The sequence below is a fragment of the Prunus mume genome, linkage group LG1 (genome assembly GCF_029339155.1).
Source record: "Prunus mume cultivar Tortuosa linkage group LG1, ASM2933915v1, whole genome shotgun sequence".
NCBI lineage: Eukaryota > Viridiplantae > Streptophyta > Magnoliopsida > Rosales > Rosaceae > Prunus > Prunus mume.
The window spans coordinates 22,041,946-22,060,413 of NC_142698.1; the positions used below are offsets into that span (position 1 = coordinate 22,041,946).

The 18,468-nt window shown below is 36.0% G+C and overlaps 1 protein-coding gene across 2 annotated transcripts; it reads right to left on the reverse strand.

The window, feature by feature from the left end:
- Positions 1-6,106: 6,106 nt before the first annotated feature.
- On the reverse strand, positions 6,107-12,436 carry LOC103319899 (NOL1/NOP2/sun family protein / antitermination NusB domain-containing protein). Of its 2 annotated transcripts, none has more exons than XR_016126007.1 (18): positions 12,278-12,436; positions 11,981-12,043; positions 11,628-11,782; positions 11,255-11,368; positions 10,834-10,899; positions 10,419-10,502; positions 10,244-10,330; positions 9,838-9,929; positions 9,699-9,759; positions 9,437-9,496; positions 9,114-9,174; positions 8,660-8,767; positions 8,372-8,490; positions 8,224-8,295; positions 8,028-8,106; positions 7,424-7,520; positions 6,801-6,934; positions 6,107-6,704 (listed from the first exon to the last, which is right to left on the reverse strand). XR_016126007.1 is itself a non-coding variant. In XM_008221495.2 (18 exons), the coding sequence occupies exons 1-17, from the start codon at positions 12,396-12,398 to the stop codon at positions 6,803-6,805; spliced, it is 1,578 nt and encodes a 525-aa protein (XP_008219717.1). In that variant the 5' UTR covers positions 12,399-12,436; the 3' UTR covers positions 6,107-6,704; positions 6,801-6,802. The 2 variants fall into 2 exon arrangements, 1 of the variants encoding a protein (XP_008219717.1); XM_008221495.2 differs by having other exon boundaries at positions 8,028-8,113.
- Positions 12,437-18,468: the final 6,032 nt, after the last annotated feature.

Consider the following 18,468-nt stretch of genomic DNA (forward strand, 5'->3'; position numbering starts at 1 on the left):
ATGTGAACTTACCATATATATCATAATTTAATTAATAATTTCAATTCTTAATGTTTGCATTAACCAACGGTATTTTCTACCATTTTTAATGTTTCACCATTCTCTGCATTTTGCTTTATATATATAGATAATGAATCGTTGATTAAAAAATTTAAAAAATTTAAAAAATTCATATCGGATCAAATTCATATTATGTTCAAAATATTATCCTTGTCACAAACAGGGCCAATTCTAGGATGGTGCAAGTGACGCTACTCACAGGACGCACAATTTTTTAGGCCTTAAATGGTGCAAGTGACGCCAATACACCCAATTTTTAGGTCCGCAAATTTTTTTTATACATGCATATTATATATATTAGTTTTATCATACACATATTGGTTATTGGAGGTAGCAAGAGGGCTTATGGGGGTGTAAGGAGCCTTTTTTTTTTTCTACTCAACCTACTATATTTAACTTTCTCAAATTGAAACACTAAAACTTTTTTGAATTTAATTTGTAATTGTCGTTGCATGTTAATTGATTATGAATTTCAGTTCTAAAAACATTGTTTTATGACATTAAATCATGGCAAATTAAATAGGTTTTTATTTATTTATACTATTTTCATATTAGATTATGTGAGGGCCAGTTTAAGTTTCGCACGGGGTCCCTCAAAATCTCAGAAATGACCCTTATCACAAGATGATAAAATATAAAACGAAAAATGAAGTATAGAAAAGACCTTGAGGTTAGTCCAAATGGTGAGAAAGAGTGAGGTGTTCAGTTAGAAATTAAGATATATTCAAGATTTGATTCCCCACAATGTAAGAAAGAGAAAATAAAAAGTTATAATTATAACATGCATTAAAGATTATCATTATCATTATGCTGTATTTTATTTTTTTGACAACATAAAGTCAAGAAGAAAATCATACAATAGTGATACTTCTCGGTGTCCAAAAAAGCCTTCTTCAAAGTATCTCCAAATTTACTCTAAGTAACTAAGGGATCAAATGAAACCTTGTTAAGGATAAAGTACTAACGCACGAATGTTTATGATCCTTATATATATAGTGGACTTAGGAACATACTAGTTTGTACAATGCTATGTTCGAGGCTTCAATTTGCACATTTTGTCACATAAGGTAACAAAGTGTGTTTGTGGAACATTAAGGTAACAAAGGATTTAAGGTATATACGAGTTTTCTAGGCGCATGTTGAATGTTGTTGGTGGAGCCACTCTTAGACCAAGAGTGGCCTTGGCCCTTCCACATTTCAAACTGGAGGACTAGTTTTTAGGTAAAAGATACATTATGAGGGCATATCAGAGATTCGATTGTGTCGGTTTGTAGGTCTCTTATCAGGTTGAGTGTTGCATGCGCGTCAAAAAATATTGGTTTGAATGAGCTAACAAAAAAATACCACACCTTAAACACCACTAACGATAGGCGAAAGGTGGAGATCCAGCCAAGTGTGTTCGAGGGTAGGTGAAGGGTGTAACTAAGCTAATGTACCACTTTTCTGTGTGGTTTCTCGCAAACATCGCCAAATGTTAAATGGTGAATTCTCAATGGTAGGACTAGGTGGCCATGATCAGTAGCGGACCTATGGTAGTCCGATAATACCACGTGTCATGGTCGTACTTGGTAGATTGGGCTTGGTCATTCCCTCATGTGAACATAGATGAGGAAGAATGAAGTTTGATACCAGGGTCGACAAAAAGTGGCATAGGGTAGGCTTGAAAACGAGGAAAACCGATGGGCGGTGGCCAAATCTTATTGGATTTAACCTGTCTTCTATAGTGGGTGTATGGACAAAAGCATGCTAGTGAGAAGACGTGCTCGATGAGGCGAAGATACTGCAACCAGAACCACCATTAACAATAGGCGAAAGGTGGAGATTTGAATGGGTTGGTTGGCGGCTCTCTAACAAGGTAGAATACTACAGGCGCGTTGAAAAAAATTGGTTTCACTAAGCTAACGTACCACATTTCTATGTGTTTCCTACAAACGGCCCCAAATGTTAAACCGTGAATTTGTAGTCGGACTAGGTGGCCACGGTCGGTGGTTGACCTTTGGTAGTGCGATAATGTCACATGTCATGGTTGTATTCAGTAGACCCAGCTTGGTCTTTTCCTTATGTCAAGATAGATCATGAAGAGATGATGAAGTTTGATACTTGGGTCAACAAAGAGTGGTGTATAGATGGGGTTGAAAATGAGAAAATCGATGAAGGTGGTCGAATCTTATTGGGTTTAATCTATCTTCTACATTGGGAGTATGGAGAAACGAACACTAGAAAGTTGACGGGCTCGATGATGTGAAGATATTACAACCGAAACTGCTGCTAATAGTGGGCGAAAGGTGGAGATTCGGCTGGGACGGTTCACATGTCTCTAACCGAATTTAGGGATGTAGGTGCGTCGGAAAAGATTGGTTTCACAAATCTAACAAAAAAAGCCACATCTTGAATGCCTCTAATGGTGGGCGAAAGAAGGCGATTTGGCCGGGTTTGCTCTTCAGGTGATTCGTGGGCGTACTTAAGCTAACGTACCATTATTCTGTGTGGTTTCCCACGGCACCAAATGTTAAACGTGATTATATAATATTGTACTTCTAAACAATTCAAATCTATATTTAGAATGGTGCATGACACAATATGCATCTCCTTGAATGTTTTTTAAGCAGCTTTTAACACAGATATTTACACTCCAAGTCACTCTTGAAGATGATATCTTTCAACCTAGTGGCCTTTTGACTAGTGGAAGTCGCAAGTAAGTCGGTGTTATTTTTTCCTCCTTAGTTCAAATTGGTATAGCCATGCATGTGAATTCTCAGTGGTCGGATTAGGTGGCCACAATAGGTGGTTGGCTTTTGGTAGTGTAGAAGTGCCACATGTCATAGTTGTATTAGGTAGACTGGCCTTGGTCATTTCCTTATGTCATCATAGATCATAAAGAGAAGATGAAGTTTGATACCTGGGTTTACAGAAAGTAACGTAGGGATGGGCTTGAAAATGAGGAAACCTGATGGGGTTGGCAGAATATTATTAGGTTTAATCCGTCTTCTACAATGGGTGTATAAGGAAAAACAGGCAAGTGAGACAAAGAAATTGGAACCGGAATCGCCGTTATCGGTAGGCGAAAGGTGGAGATTCAGTCAGGACGGTTCGCGAGTCTCTAACCTATTCAAGGGTTGTAAAGTGTGTTGAAAAAGACCAGTTTCACTAAGCTAACAAAAAAAAAAACCACACCTTGAACGCCGCTAACAATAGGTGAATAAGTTGATCCAAGCCTACAATAGGACTCGAAGGAGATAGTTGTCTGGGTTCAAGCCATGTTTTACACATTCATCCAATAACTAGACAAGATTTTCCAGAGAGAAAAATAAGAGAGTCGAAAAGAGAAGAGAATAAACAAACACCTATAGTGGATTGAGAGACAGCCTGATAGACTAGTTGAAAGAAAATATGACACTATTTGTAATTAAAAAAAAAAAGAGTGGCCATGTGTCAAAAATAGTATATATTTGATAGAAGTATAGCCACACAACTATACTATTTATTAAATATTAAATATATATATATATATATATATAAAGACACTTCTAGTTGCATTAGTTTATGATTTATGGATATTAATTTGCTAGGTTCAGCATCTCCAAAGCAGATATTGAAAATAGAGAAATTTCACAGGAAATTAATTTGAGAGTCTTCTTCATTTTTGTGGGAATGTTTGCCTTTGTTCTACTTCATTCTCTCGAAAGTTACTAAATTCTGTTATTGCACACATTATTTGTTGTAGAGAATTGTATGTTGAGTTGGAGTGTTCTTGGTAATTGCTTCACATTTTAAACAACACTTTACATGAAGAATACTACAACCTCAATTACTACTATACCTATAAATTTTTGTTTGAAATTATTGTTCTGGTTGGCACAGAGATTGCCAAATGACCATCTTACATTTTTGTTACAACAAGAAATAATCTTAGCCTCTCACGTTATTTCATAATTAGTAAAATACGGAACGGAAAAAATATGAATAAAATATATACGTGTTTTAGTCGGTAATATTTTGACAAATTACAAGTGATAAGTTCAGCCACTATATAATATTTTAATATAATTTTGTTGAGGCCCAAAAAATCCACGGTTCGCCCCAAATAAATTCTCGGCCCAATGTGATACCTTACCAAGAAAAAATTCAATTTAGGCACGCGAAAGTTCGTCATATGTGCTTGCACACATGCCACGCCACGCTACAAGCTTAAGTGGGCCCAAGCCACACAAGATGCCAGGGCTTGCTTGAGTGAGTTGTGGTATGGATAGTAATAAGTTGTTATGAGGCCCATTGATGAGCCGAGAAATGGAGGTTCCGGGTTACTTGGGAGCCTCGGAACCCAAGCCTATTTCTTAGGCTCAAACATGTGGGTGAGCACAAAAAGGAAAAATATCTCAAACAAAATAGCCCATTAGCTTAACCAAAATTAGCCCAACACCTCAACAAAATAGGCCAAAACTTGGTGAAGTTGACCCATTTATTTGATAAGCCAATCAATTGTTCTAGAAAGCCCATATAAATAAAATAAAAACCTGCAAAATCATCAGCACTTTGCTGGAAAACAAAAGCCACGAAGGAGTATGGAAGACCACGTGGGTTGCTGGGAGGGAAGGAACAAGTTTTCAAGCAAGAAACACCTAGAGAACCATGGGATGTTGGTGTACACAAAGTGGGAATCATCCTTTGAACCAACATGTATACCCATTTCTTTCCTTCATCAGACTTGGCCATAAAAAAGATGGCTGAAGTCTAAAATAGCCGCGGGAAAAAAGGCCTTGAGCTCCCAAAAATCCCTGATTTTGTGCAAATGGGCAGAGTGGATTTCACCAAAATAGGATGATTGAAGAGATTAGGGGAGAAAGGAAGGGAAAGACTTGGCAAAATGGGCTAGAAACTATTAGGGTTTCTTGGGAAAAGATGGCTTTCCAGTAGCTATGAATAGGGCCTCTTCTACCCAACAAGCATCAACCACATCAGAGAGCAAGCTTCCTCTCTTACTCCCAAAACCCAGCAATTTCATGCTCAGCCCATCCTTTTCCCTTAGTTTTCCCTTTTGGCAAGCTGTTCTGACACTTGACTGAGTCTCTATCAAGCTACCGGAAAAACACTCAAGCCACATTTTTCTCTCTTTTTCCTCATGCTCAACCAAACTTCTATGTAAAATTCTTTCTCTCCAACCTTAATACTCCATCTTTCTCCTAGGAACACTTAGTTTTCTCTTCAGTGCTAAATCATGACAATTTTGCTCCCATGCTACAAGCTTCTCATGTCAAGCCAAGAATTTATCTGTAAGCTGGTGTTATTTTTGTCGGTGAAGGTAACCAAGGTGTTTCCTAAGGCCCTACTGTCCTTTCGAAGCATCCTTGGGGCTTGATCTTCGAACTCAGGCTCAAGGGGCAATTTCATTCATTTTGCTATTTATGGCAGCTCAGGCTCGTAGTAGTTGTTGGAAGAAAAAAGCCCATACAAATTTATTTAAAATTTTAATATATATTATTTTTATTCAATAATTGCTAAAATGATGTGTGTAATACGTGAATTTTGTTTGTATAATTGAAAATTTTGTAAAACATGAAAAATACCTATGTACATGTACAATACAAGTATTAAATGTGAAAATGCTAATTTCTTTATGCGGATAGTACTATTTTTTTTATAATAAAAAATGGCCGTGCGGCCGTAAAAAAGGAGTATGGCCGTGCGGCTATTACTCTTTTTATAAATGTAAAAAAAACCAGAGTATAGCTGTTATAAAATAAACCGCCTAGACGTGTCAAAGTTTTATAGCCGTGCGGCTATACTAAAAAAAACCTGGCGCCCTGACCTCGTATAGCCGTGCGGCTAAACTCCTTGTTTTTATTAAAAAATCCCGCGTATAGCCGCGCGGCTATACTATTTTTTAAATAAGCCACAGCTATACTATTTTTAATAATAAAAATCCTAAGATAGCCACACAGATATATGTTTTGAGCATGTTATATTCAATACGAATATAGCCACACGGATATACAATTTATTAATGGAATTAAAAGTTGTAATCAATCAGTATCCATGAAGTAAAACGTAGTCACCTAATCACTGTTGCCTTTATAATTTTATTTAAAATCCAATTTGCCTACGCCAGTAAGCCTTTCAACAACTTGATCGTGCATGTTGGTCGTAAGCTAAAGTGCATTAAAATAGCCCAAAAGCCAAGAAGAACATAAGAGAATGAATGTTACTTCTCAAATATTGAATTAACCAATCCTTCAAATGTTTTCTGTGATGGTTTTGCTGCTAACTCATCCATATGCACACACTTTTCCACACGGCCTCCTGCACAGCCAATTTGAATCCTCATCTCATCATTTGGTTAAGCTCTCTAGCAGCTGCAGCTCTCATATGTCATCACCCAAATTCAGAATCAGTGAAACCCAGCTCCCTAGCATATATGAAGGTTATCCTCCATGCAAATGACCTTTGCTGTGCCCACAGATCTTATAGTGGCCAAGTTAGTTCTTTTCCCTGGCAATAGTATTTTACTCTCCCGGTTGTAACTTGCCCCAAAGAAATGTAAAACTTGTTTGAACATATTTCCAGAACCTGACCCCAGCTCAGGAAAATGAAGAACACAAATTAAGTTCTCAGGGTTTCTTGTTCAGAGGAAATTGTCTCAAATAAACCTGCAGAAGTTTTATGTGGTTAGTGACATAATTTTTCATTGAAGTGGACTTCCAGATGCACTAAGCAATTAAAGTTGAAAGGTTTGCTTTACTTACAGTTATATAGCTCGGCTTAAACGAGCAGCAAATGCCCCATCAAGGAAATGCTTTACAGGGTTGGAGAAATAGAAACCATGCTCGGTTACAAAATCAGGTGGAACATATCTGCCAATAGGATCTATGCAAAAATCCTGAAAACCCAGGAATAATATTGTAAATAAAGAAAACAAAGATGCACAAGAATACATTTACAACTGTGCAATACCACACACGGATGTACATAGTGTTCTATTTCATTGAGCACTGTCACCAACTGTGCAAAATTTTCCATTTTTTTCAATCTAGTATTTAGGAAAGCTAGTCGAAAAGACCTGCTGGACTTGGGGAAGCCATCTTTTTTGTTTTAATGAACATGACACTTAACATTTTAACAGAACATTCATTTTGTACTTGGTAACTTGTAAGCATCGACGTTTGTATAGCCAAGCTCCAAAGAGAATAAGCAGGTAAGTTCAACAATTTCTGCTTGGAACTCAAAAACATGAAACAGTCCCGTCTTTTTGATAAGCAAAAGCTATGAAACAGTTCCTCACCCTCAAAAGAGCATAAGCTGAAAATAATAATAATAATAATAATAATAGAGTAAAGCGCTAAAAGAAAAATCAGGTTGTAGCCCTTACTGGATGCCTGAGAAGAAATGCAACTATCCTCTCTTCATTCTCTTCTGGATCTATAGAGCAGGTACTGTATACTAAAACTCCACCAGGCTTGACCAATCTGTAAATGCACATTAAACCTTTAGCACTTGAGGTAAAATTAAAAAGGAAAAATACAAGTGACAAGAAAATTATTTTCTTATGCACAAACCACAACTGCCAAAATCCAAGAAAAGGGGAGGTGGTGGTTGTAGTTCGTTACAACTATTCACAATTTTCATCTCCACTATTTATGACAGATCACTTCATTGATCAGGGTAAAAGGAGTTCATGACTTGAAGATTTTAGACCTTGAATAGATCAAAATATTATTCAGATTTTATGAACATGTTTCAAATCTATTATGAGTAAAAGCATCGCAGTTGAAGTGCAAAACTGGGAATTGTTGAACCTCAAGTGCATTAGGTTCTTTTTCATATCTATTTTTTCTTTTCGTTTTTCTTTTTTGGGTGGGGGAGACAACTAACATAAATTCCGGAGTTTTAGAATTTTTCAACTAGACAAGAAGCTTCATGATGTTGAATAAGATGTGAATTGAGAGAGAGTAAGAGAGAGGATTTGGTATTACAGGGAAGCTGCATCAAGGAGCTCATCCTGCAAATTCTTAAGCTGCTCCATATCCTCTAATTTCCTGTTCCAACGCAAGTCTGCTCTCTTCAAAATTCAAAAGGAAAAATAGCATCAAATAAATTATATATATATATATATATATATATATATAATTGGAACAAAAACAAAAGTACATGTGATTCTTATACAATCACCTTAGAGAGAACACCCAATCCAGAGCATGGAGCATCCAACAGAACTTTATCACACTTCATTGTATTATTGTCCTGGAGAAAAAGATAAGGAACATATAAGAAATTTCATGCCCCAAAAAACAACTCTGTACAAGGTTTGATGACTTACAGAAAAAGTACGGATATCTGCATGGATAGTGGTGATGACACCATCTACTTGGTGCAACTTAGCCGTCTCTTTGAGGATTCTCAACCGGCCTTCATTTATGTCAACTGCATGTACCATACCTGAAATACAATGGTAAACCTCTCCCATTAGTTATAGGTTCTCAACATCAATAGTAAAAGAAAATCAGATGGTCTAACATCGTCATCATTTCAAGATTAAATTTATCAATACAAGAATAAGACATTTATATTTTCTTACACAAAATGTTATAATACAGATGATGGATACCTTGGCCACTCAAAAGTGATGCCATGTAAAGAGTCTTTCCTCCAGGAGCAGCACAACAATCAACAATGCTTTCACCCTGTTGAGGATCTACAACAGAAACTACCAGACCTGCAACAAGATTGCACTATATAATTTGAGGAGATACCAATATAAAGGTCAAACAACATTAAATTGGAAAATATATTGGATTTCTGTATTCAGACACTTCCAAAAAAGTAGAATACAGCTCAAGCAAAATGCATAAATTTTCCTATACATACATGAAAGCATGGAAAAATGTTATTCTTTCAAGGAATCATTTGATAGGCAAGTGGCACATGCTTGGAAAACAAAAACAATATAATAAAACAAGGCAAAAAACTGAAAATGTGTAAAACAAAAACAATTTGATTGTTAAACCAATCTACCAATTACTCAAGTATCTTGCTTGAACTAAAATCAAGAGGAAACTGACCTGCACTCTCATCCTGAACTGAGCATAAACCTTCTTTCAATAGACCAGCTTGTATGACCATCTGAATCAGCAAAATTTAGGTAGTTAGGACCTTTAGTAGCTCTCCAAAAAGTACAGAGCTTCCCATAAAAACTTTAAAATTGTAGATAAAATAAAAAAAAGTAGCTAGTTGTACAAATGCTTGCACTTTAACTTATTCTTCAAAACAAGAAAATACAAAATAACATCTCAAAGTATTGTCTGTAGAAAATATAGCAGAATAGGATGGTACTCCATACAGAAACAATTTACCCACTGAAACGAACTGCAAATTTAACTCATACCTGCAACCCTGTTTTCATACGGACAAAATCATTCAAATAAAAAGAGGGCTCGTGCGGAACCTGAAGTTCAAGAAAAGAAAATTAGCAAGCATATCTGGGGATAGAGGCTAGGCCAATAAAATATGATAGGCAAAAATAACATATAAGTTCATGCGTGTTATTATGTGTGTTGAGAGAGAGAGAGAGAGAGAGAGGAGGGGTGGTCCATTTTAAAGAACCTTCAACATCACCAAACTAGAAACTGAAAAGGATAATCAAGAACCTTTAACACATCAAGCTTCGTCACAAGGTCAGCTCTTGAAACACCTTTCCCACTGTTTGCCCTGTCATTAGCACCAGCAAACGGTAATCATGATATTCATGTTCCTAGAAGGAAAATAGAAAGGAAAGAAACTAGAAACCTTAAGCTGAAACTAGGATCACTGTTATTCCACATCATTAATCTAATTGCTTCTTCTTGTCCAAGATGCTTTGTCCACCGCCTTACCATCCACTGGAAAATGAAAGTATTGAAAATAAGGAAGGGCGAAGATGAAAAAAAACTATCAAGGCCAGCTATTTGTTACTCAAGTTTTGATTCCACCAGAGGTAGAATTAAATGTTAAGTTTCATGGAGATCCGCAATTATTCACAGTTTTGAATGCTTTGGAGTGGATTGTTGTGGTAATATATCTATCATTGACAATAATCCCTCAAACCAGTAGGTGATTACTTTCTATTTTCTAGCTCTATGGTGGTCCCATGAACCTGATTATCCTTTACCAGTATTCAAAAGAAGTATGAACAACATTACAATTATAAACTTACAACTGGATGAGAGTGCAGAGTGGCAAGAGCACGTGCTTGTGTGCGATCATCACCCTCCAATTTGGGTAGAGGAAGAGAGCTATTTTCCTGAAAACCCAAATTTGAAGACATTAAATAAATATGTCAATGTAATTACATGATTATATTATACCATAAAACTAAAATAATGCCTCACCATATGAAGAACAAGCTTCCGGAGAATTGCATTGACCATGTTGCCAGCACCATGTCTAAGGGCAACTTTTGCAAGCCTCACATTCTGCAGTTTTTTACAACTATGGATTTAGAAAACTAACGCAATTACATACAATGTTAAAGAGAACATTTAGAACTTGTTACATAAACTGGGGAAAAGACTCAAGTAGCACTAGAGCCAATATTGACCACATGTCAAACCCAACTTGACAAAACTTTGGAGCAACCAAACTATTTGAACCCCATTCATGGTGAATACTATCTCATCTTTAAGCCAAAATCAGAATTTCTCCCTTATCAGAATGGTAAGATCAAGATGACAACCGGAAAACTCTCCAGCAACCGAAATAGATTGAGGAAAAATAGGAGAACTTGAAAAGCGAAAATAAAATTACCTCATCTACAACAGCATATGGTGGCATATCCAGCTTAATAATCTCATAGAAACCAATCCGGAGAATCTATATGCACAGGTAGATAACACCAAAATTAGCTACTTGGTCACCAGGAAAGTAAAGTCACAATCGCCAACATTTCTAAAAGTAACTAGATAATTAATTGCATATCCTATAACTGGAGTTCTCACCACCGATGCAATTAAAAAATAGGTCCATCTCATTAAACTACAGGAAAACATCTACATAAATTAAAGACATTCCATGGAACTCCTTCCAACACAGTGAGACAAGTGCAAAAGATTCTAGCTACTTGCATAAAAGAATGGGTCGTATTGTTGTAATTTGTATATCACTCACCATGACACCTAAACAGTTGAAACTTGAAGGTGCATGTAATAAATACATGAGTGTAAAATACCTGCAAAAGAAGTGGTTCCATCCTGGTAAATGTGTTTGCATCATGACAAAGTGAACTAATCAAATGATCAAGATATCTCTTCCAGCGGATTGTACCTCCAACAATATCAGTGACCTATACAGTTGAATTTAAAAGAAAATGGCAAAAGAAAAGAAAAAAAGAGAAATATTCAAGTACGGCTTCAGTCCCATCGTAATGATAACTTCAAGAAACTAAAATATTAACCATATCCCACTTTCACCTAGGCTATATTTGGCTTACACACACTCACAGCTATACCTGTTACAAATACTGAAGTGAAATCTTTTACTAGTGATATTCTAATAAACAAACATGAAGTGCACAAATTAGATAATAGGAAGAGAGAGATAACCAATCTAAGATCACGATCCTCTAAATCCCGTGTGCGAAACCCAAGAGTTCTTCCTACATATCCCATCTCATTTGCACCAGAACCCTTGCCTTGCTCATTGAGAAGATCAGCAAAAGCACCTCCCATCTCTATTCTCATCAATCTCACTGCAGAAACTGAGCAAAAGCAAACACAAATCCACATTAAGGAATTAACATTATAAAAAAAAATCAGGGCATGTGATCCTCTTGTGTACAAATATAAGCACGGTTAAACCAACCACTAAGCAAATTAGCAAAAAAATGCATATAAAGGAAACCTCATAATCCAAACTCATTAAACACTGACACACACACATAGAGGTGCAAAATTACCAGCTCTGTGAGGAGAAATCTCCAAATTCACCTTCTGGGTTTTGTGTGAGGGATTCAAATTACCTATAAAGTAACACACTTTAGTGACAGCATCAAGAACTCACTGTAGCATCAATTTGGAACCAAATTCACACCCCAAAACTAGTTTCCACTAAGTTAACAATAAAGACGAGAACTTTTGAACGCCACACTAAGCTAGCAAATGTAGGCTCTGTCTTCTACCAAGAGTCTCAAATCATAATCCATACTTTTCTTCTTTTCTCAGCATTTTCTATGGAAATGAACACAAAATTTCACCTTTCCTAGGAGCAGAAATGGATGTCTTCGTTCTCTTATCCAATTTCAGGGACTTAGAAGAAATGGAACTTCTGTTGGTCTCCGCAGAGAGAAGCACACGGAGAGAAAGCACGTGTGCCATGGTGTTGTGTGCTGTGTCTCTCAACTCTCTCAACTCCCTCTCCCTCACCCTCTTATAACGGTAAGGCAATTGGATAAAACTTAATTTGTTGAAATAAATAAATAAATAAATGGGGTAAAACAATTAACAAAAAAATATCACAGTATCTATGTAAAGCGTACAGCCGGTCGGCTATACAATTTATAATAATAAAAAACCGTAGTATAGCCGAGCGGCTATACTAAACCGTGGCAAAGCCGTGCGGTAATACTATTTTACGCCAAAGTATAGCCGCTGCTATACTTTTAAACCCGTCGGAGTTACGTGTCAAAATAATATAGCCGGCGGCTATACTATTTTAAATATTAAAATCAGTAGTACCTCGCGCTATACTCTTTTATTTGCCGCTCGCTATACTATTTATAATTAAAAAGACCACTGGGCCTAGCGCCGCTTTACCATGTGTCAAAAATAGTATAGCCCTACCGTCTAGCTCCTGGCGTCTAGCTCCCGATTTGTCACGTGTCAAAAACAATATAGCCGAGCGGTTATGCCATTTTTTATAATGAAAAACCGTAGTATAGCTGCACGACTATACTGTTTTTTATAATACAAATTTATAAATACACTCAATTCTAGACATGTATTTATATAAAAAAAAAACCCAAACAGACATGTATTTATAAAAAAAAAAACTCAAACACTATTTAAACATAGAAACACACCCAAAATCAACCTCAAAGTCAACAATTGTATTTTTTGGGTGTGTTTATAAATGGTTTTGAGTGTGTGTAATGATGGGTTTTGGGTGTGTTTATAAAGTGTTTTGAGTGTTGGGTTTTTTTATAATTTCAGCTCCCATTTTGGGTGTTTTAGTGAAACTCCCTTTTTATAATAGGCGTATAGCTGCGCGGCTACACTATTTATTAAAAAAGAAAGACCCTTCTAGTTGCATTAGTTTATACTTTATAGATATTAATTTGCTAGTTTCGACATCTCCAAAGCAGATATTGAAGAGAGAGAAATTTCACAGTAAATCAATTTGAGAGTTCAATTTTTTCTTCTTCTTTTTTTGTGGGAATTTTTGCCTTTGGTCTACCTTGTTCTCTCAAGAGGTACTAAATTTTATTACTGCATACATTATTTGTTATAGAGAATTGCATGCTGAGTTGGAGTATTCTTGATAATTACTTCACATTTCAAACAACACTTTACATGAAGAATACTATCACATTGCTTACTACTACTACGCCCATAAATCTTTATTTGAAATTGTTATTCTGGGTGGAAAAGAGATTGCAAAATCACCATCTTGCATTTTTGTTACAACAAGTGAGAAATAATCTTATCGTCTTACATTCTTTCATAGTTATTAAAATACGGAATGGGAAAAATACGAATAAGTGTGTCAAAAACATAGTATGGCCGTGCGGCTATACTCTTAAGTATATTATATTTAATAGGAGTAACTAAAAGAAAAGGACCCTTTTAGTTGCATTACTTTATTCTTTATAGATATTAATTTGTTGTTTTGACATCTCCAAAGCAGATGTTGAACTGAGAGAAATTTCACAGTAAATCAATTTGAGAGTTCAATTGTTTCTTCTTTTTTTTGTTGTTGGAATTTTTGCCTTTGGTCTACCTCTTTCTCTCGAGAGCTACTAAATTATGTTACTGCACACATTATTTGTTATAGAGAATTGCCTGATGAGTTGGAGTATTCTTGGTAATTGCTTCACATTTCAAACAACACTTTACATGAAGAATGCCTCACTTACTACTATACCCATAAATCTTTGTTTGAAATTGTTATTATGGTTGGGAAAGAGATTGCAAAATCACCATCTTGTATTTTTATTACAACAAGTAAGAAATAATATTAGCCTCTCACATTCTTTCATAGTTAGTAAAATACGGAACGGGAAAAAAATGAATAAAATCCTCTCACATTCTTTCATTGCAGTTTACGTTTCCATTTTAGTGCTTTCATCATGGTTTTGCAGGAGCAATTTTTATTTCTACTAAATTAGTTTTTGTTTGCAGTTTTTTTTGTGCATTTTTTTTGTTTTTATTTACATCATTGATATCTACATTGTTTTTTTTGTTGCAGTTTTTTTTTTTTTGGCAGTTTTTGTGTGAATCAGTGTTGAAATGAACTTTTTTAAACCATTAATGTTTATATAACTATTGTGTAACTGAATAAATATCATAAAAAAAAGTTTGGTGTAGTGGTTTGTGAGTGAGGCTTTCCTCCCTCGAGGGTCAAGGTTGAGTCCCTTCTTCCCTAGTAATACTTTCTTGTCTCAAAGCAAATTTTGTCAAGCATAATTGAGATATGTGATATATGAACTCAGGAAGCTTCTGCTACAAGTTTCCCTCCTTAATCTACATTATGTATTTGATTTTAGTCTATATTTGGCCGAAGTTTCTAATCTTCTTCTTTTTACAGCAAGTCGAGGAGGCATTCGCTGGGTACTTGAAGGTGATCTGGTCCATCCTGCTGAGTGTATGCAGCAGTTACTCGAGAAAGTTAGGCGTCATAGAGTCAATGTTTATACTTTCATGGTAACCACTTTGGTTCTTGAGTTAATTTCTTTCCCTTTGTCTACTGCAGCTGAAGCATGCAAATTCTCTTATGAATTTCTGTAATCTTTGCAATATAAATTTCTCATATATCCTTACTCCTTTATCTTCTCTTTATAAATTGAAATTAATTGTCTGAGAAAAACAAATATGATAGTTTTTTTTATTATAATAGGTTTACCATGAGTAGCCGAAATAGACAACAACTGATCTTATACAAATCTGAGAGGCAACTTGCTCCAATTTATATTATCATTGGTGTGGTCATCAATAACTGATCTTATACAATTATGTTTTGCAGGGATGGCTGTGGAAACTTGATCCCGGTACTATCTGCAGCATTTTGTTAGAAATAGTTTTGGGAAACTGATATGAACTTTATGGATGAAGAAACTTATGGAGTCTTAAACTGGATGAGAGAAGATTTTGGTGTTAGATCTATTTTACCAAGTATGGAGTAAGAAAGCAACAATGCAGAAGGATTCTGGCTTGTAACTTGAAAGTTCTTGAGGGCTAAAACAAATTTTGTCTTTGCCTTAGGAGTGAGGGCTTACAATGCAAAAGGTATAGCCGCGCGACTATACAATTTAATAAATAAAAAATTAAGACAAAAGCACCATATTTGTTGCATTAGTTCATACTCTAGAGATATTAATTTGCTAGTTTCAACATATCCAAAGTAGATATTAATCGGCCACTATATAATAATTTAATATATATTATTTTTATTCAATAATATGCGAGAATTATTTGTATAACACATGAATTTTGTGTCTTATTGAAAATTTTGTAAAAAATACATGTAGTAAACATGGGAAATACTTATTACAATACGAGTATTGTACGTTTACTTTTAAAAAAAATGTGAATTTTACCTAGTCTTTAAGACATGTACAAAACACTGATGTATTATTAAAAATATGTACATACGTGTATAATAAAGTATTAAACGTGAAAGTGCTAAATTCTTTAAACTGGTAATAACTCTGGAAAAGTAAAAAATTAAACAAGGACAATAAAACTCGGGTAATGGCCTCATTAGTAATGGATAATGTTATAAACTATTCTTATCGATAAACGAAAAATCAAGGAAAAAATTTAAAAGAAAAAAAGGATCCCACTATATATATTTTAATTTTTTTAAAATGGAATATATAACAGTATAGTCATGCAGCTATACGGTATAAATACAATACAATAAGTACGATATAGAATGGATTTCCTTGAATTCATTCGAACACGAGCCGTCTTCTAGCTCCTCTCTCTCGCTCAAACATAACCGGTGACCTTTCTTCTTCAATCCTCATCTCTCTCTCTCTCTCTCTCTCTCTCTCTCTCTCTCTCTCATAGCACCATCGTCATCTCGTCCTTGACCTTGGAGATTCCAAAATGGCTTCTTTCTTTTTTTTCTTTTTTTTTTCTAGGCGCTAGCGCCTGCCTAAACCGCCAAGCAACCGCCTAGACCGCTTAGAGCCCGCCTAGCAACCGCCTAGACCACCTATGAATGGAATGTGTTAAAGAGTATAGCCGCCCGGCGATAAAATAGAATATTCTAAACGTATAGCCGGTCGGCTATACTCTATAAATAGAATGTGTCAAAAGTATAGTCGTGCGGCTATACTATTTAAAGAGAATATTTTAAACTGTACCACACTCCCAACCACCACCTTCTTTGTCATTGTCATCATAGTCATAAAATTCTGAAGAATTATCGTCTGATCCCAAAACTGGATGAAATCCTGAAAAATTGTGGGAGAAATTCATAGCAGGGTTTGTTGTTGTTGTCTTGCTGATAGTAACACTCGTCAAGTCTCCAAATTGGCGGTGGCATGCTACAAAGCCCTCATATTTTCCCTACCAATACACCCGGTTTCAACTTTTTCACCATTGATGATCCTAGTGGCTGCCTAGTGACCTCCTAGCAACCGCCTAGACTGCCTAGCCCGCCTAGCCCCACCTAGCCCGCCTAGATGCTTAGTGCCCGCCTAGACCGCCTAGCAACCGCCTAGACGCTAGCACGCCTACCCCACCTAGCCCAGCCTAGATCGCTTAGCGCCCACCCAAAGAATCGCTTAGCCTAGCCCGCTTAGCCCCAGCCTAGCCCGCCTAGCGCTTGCTTAGGCCATTTATTCCGTAACATTAACAATATGAGTGAGTGTGTTCAAGGATTTAACTTGTAAAGAAGATTTTCGAACAATAATAGATAACCCAGAGAAGTTTCATGGAGTTCTTGGCCAAGTAAGTCTCATGGAGATGGTGTTATCACAATGTGCTATTTGCATTAGCTCTTTATCTTTTCTGTTCTTTTTGTTTATGTCTTGTTTTGATTTGTCTCTGTTACGTGCTATGTTTATTCATTTTAGCATCTCTAGTAGTCATTTTCACCGTTAAAGTATAAAGGTTTTTGCTTAAATATCGGTGGCTCAAGGCTGGTTTTGTTATTTTCCGTTGATTTGTAAATCTTTCGGATAATGTCCCTTGTGTCTATTTGCTTGATTATTTACTAATTTACTAGTTCTATTTGACTGAGACCTTTCAATTACATTTCATGAACATTAGTACCCACTTTATGTGAGTAGGCTAGTTATTGTTTTTATTTAGTAAACTAGGGCTCTTTTATTTTAAACATCTTTATTTGCTGATTATAACCACTTTCCAATCGAAATCTTCGGGTATATAAATGTTGTGGGATACATTTCTGAATTTAATTTGGGAAAGCGTGCCAAATGGTTTTGCTATTCATGATATTTTGATGCTTGTTCACAGAATTCTGACTTATGTGTTTGTTCTAAAACAATTGGTTAATGGTTGCTTATTGTAGCATGTATTAAGACGCGGAGGTCTCAGACTGCTAAGAGAGCAATTGAACAGGTGGAGCAGCGACTCTCAAAAGACGGGTGGCGAGAATACTATGACGGCAAGGCGGGAGATATGTCGAAGCAAGCGAGGAAGTACTAAACCTGGAGCATCTCAGGATATCTGGTAGCTAAACTGATGATCGAGAACCCAACCAATCTTTCACTAATCCCTCTTGAAGAGGGATAGCCAAGCCGAGGCTCACCCGCTCCGCTTCCTTTTGAGTCAAACCAACGGCAACAGCATACATGATGCATTACATGTATATGAGATTTCTCTTTACCCATGAATGCTGGAGGGAAACTAGCTGATTAAGTTGATTGAGTTGCAGTTTTGTGATTCATTAACATGATTTGCTAGTATGCTACTAAGACATACAACCCCTGCATTTTCCTTTTCAGTTTCTTAATATCTAGTTTTGAATAGTAAATGTTGTATAAGTGTTTTGGAAAGTAATGCAACATGGCCGTTGTTCTGCTTAAGAACCATTATTTGGCTAAGTCTTTCAGCTTTTATGGTGGGAAAATTTGCCTCATTTTCCGTCAAATTCAGTTTGATACGTGTTTTGGAAAGTAATGCAACATGGTTGTTGTTCTGCCCAATTATTTGGCTAAGTATTTCAAGCTTTTATGGTGGGAATTTGCCTCCTATT

Excerpts from the sequence above, each read along its gene's own strand:
- LOC103319899 (XM_008221495.2), bottom strand. The coding sequence starts at position 12,398 with ATGGCACACGTGCTTTCTCTCCGTGTGCTTCTCTCTGCGGAGACCAAC. Across the intron at positions 9,497-9,698 it reads CGAAGCTTGATGTGTTAAAG|GTTCCGCACGAGCCCTCTTT; the intron begins GTTCTTGATTAT and ends CTTGAACTTCAG. Across the intron at positions 6,935-7,423 it reads CATTTCTTCTCAGGCATCCA|GATTTTTGCATAGATCCTAT; the intron begins GTAAGGGCTACA and ends CTGGGTTTTCAG.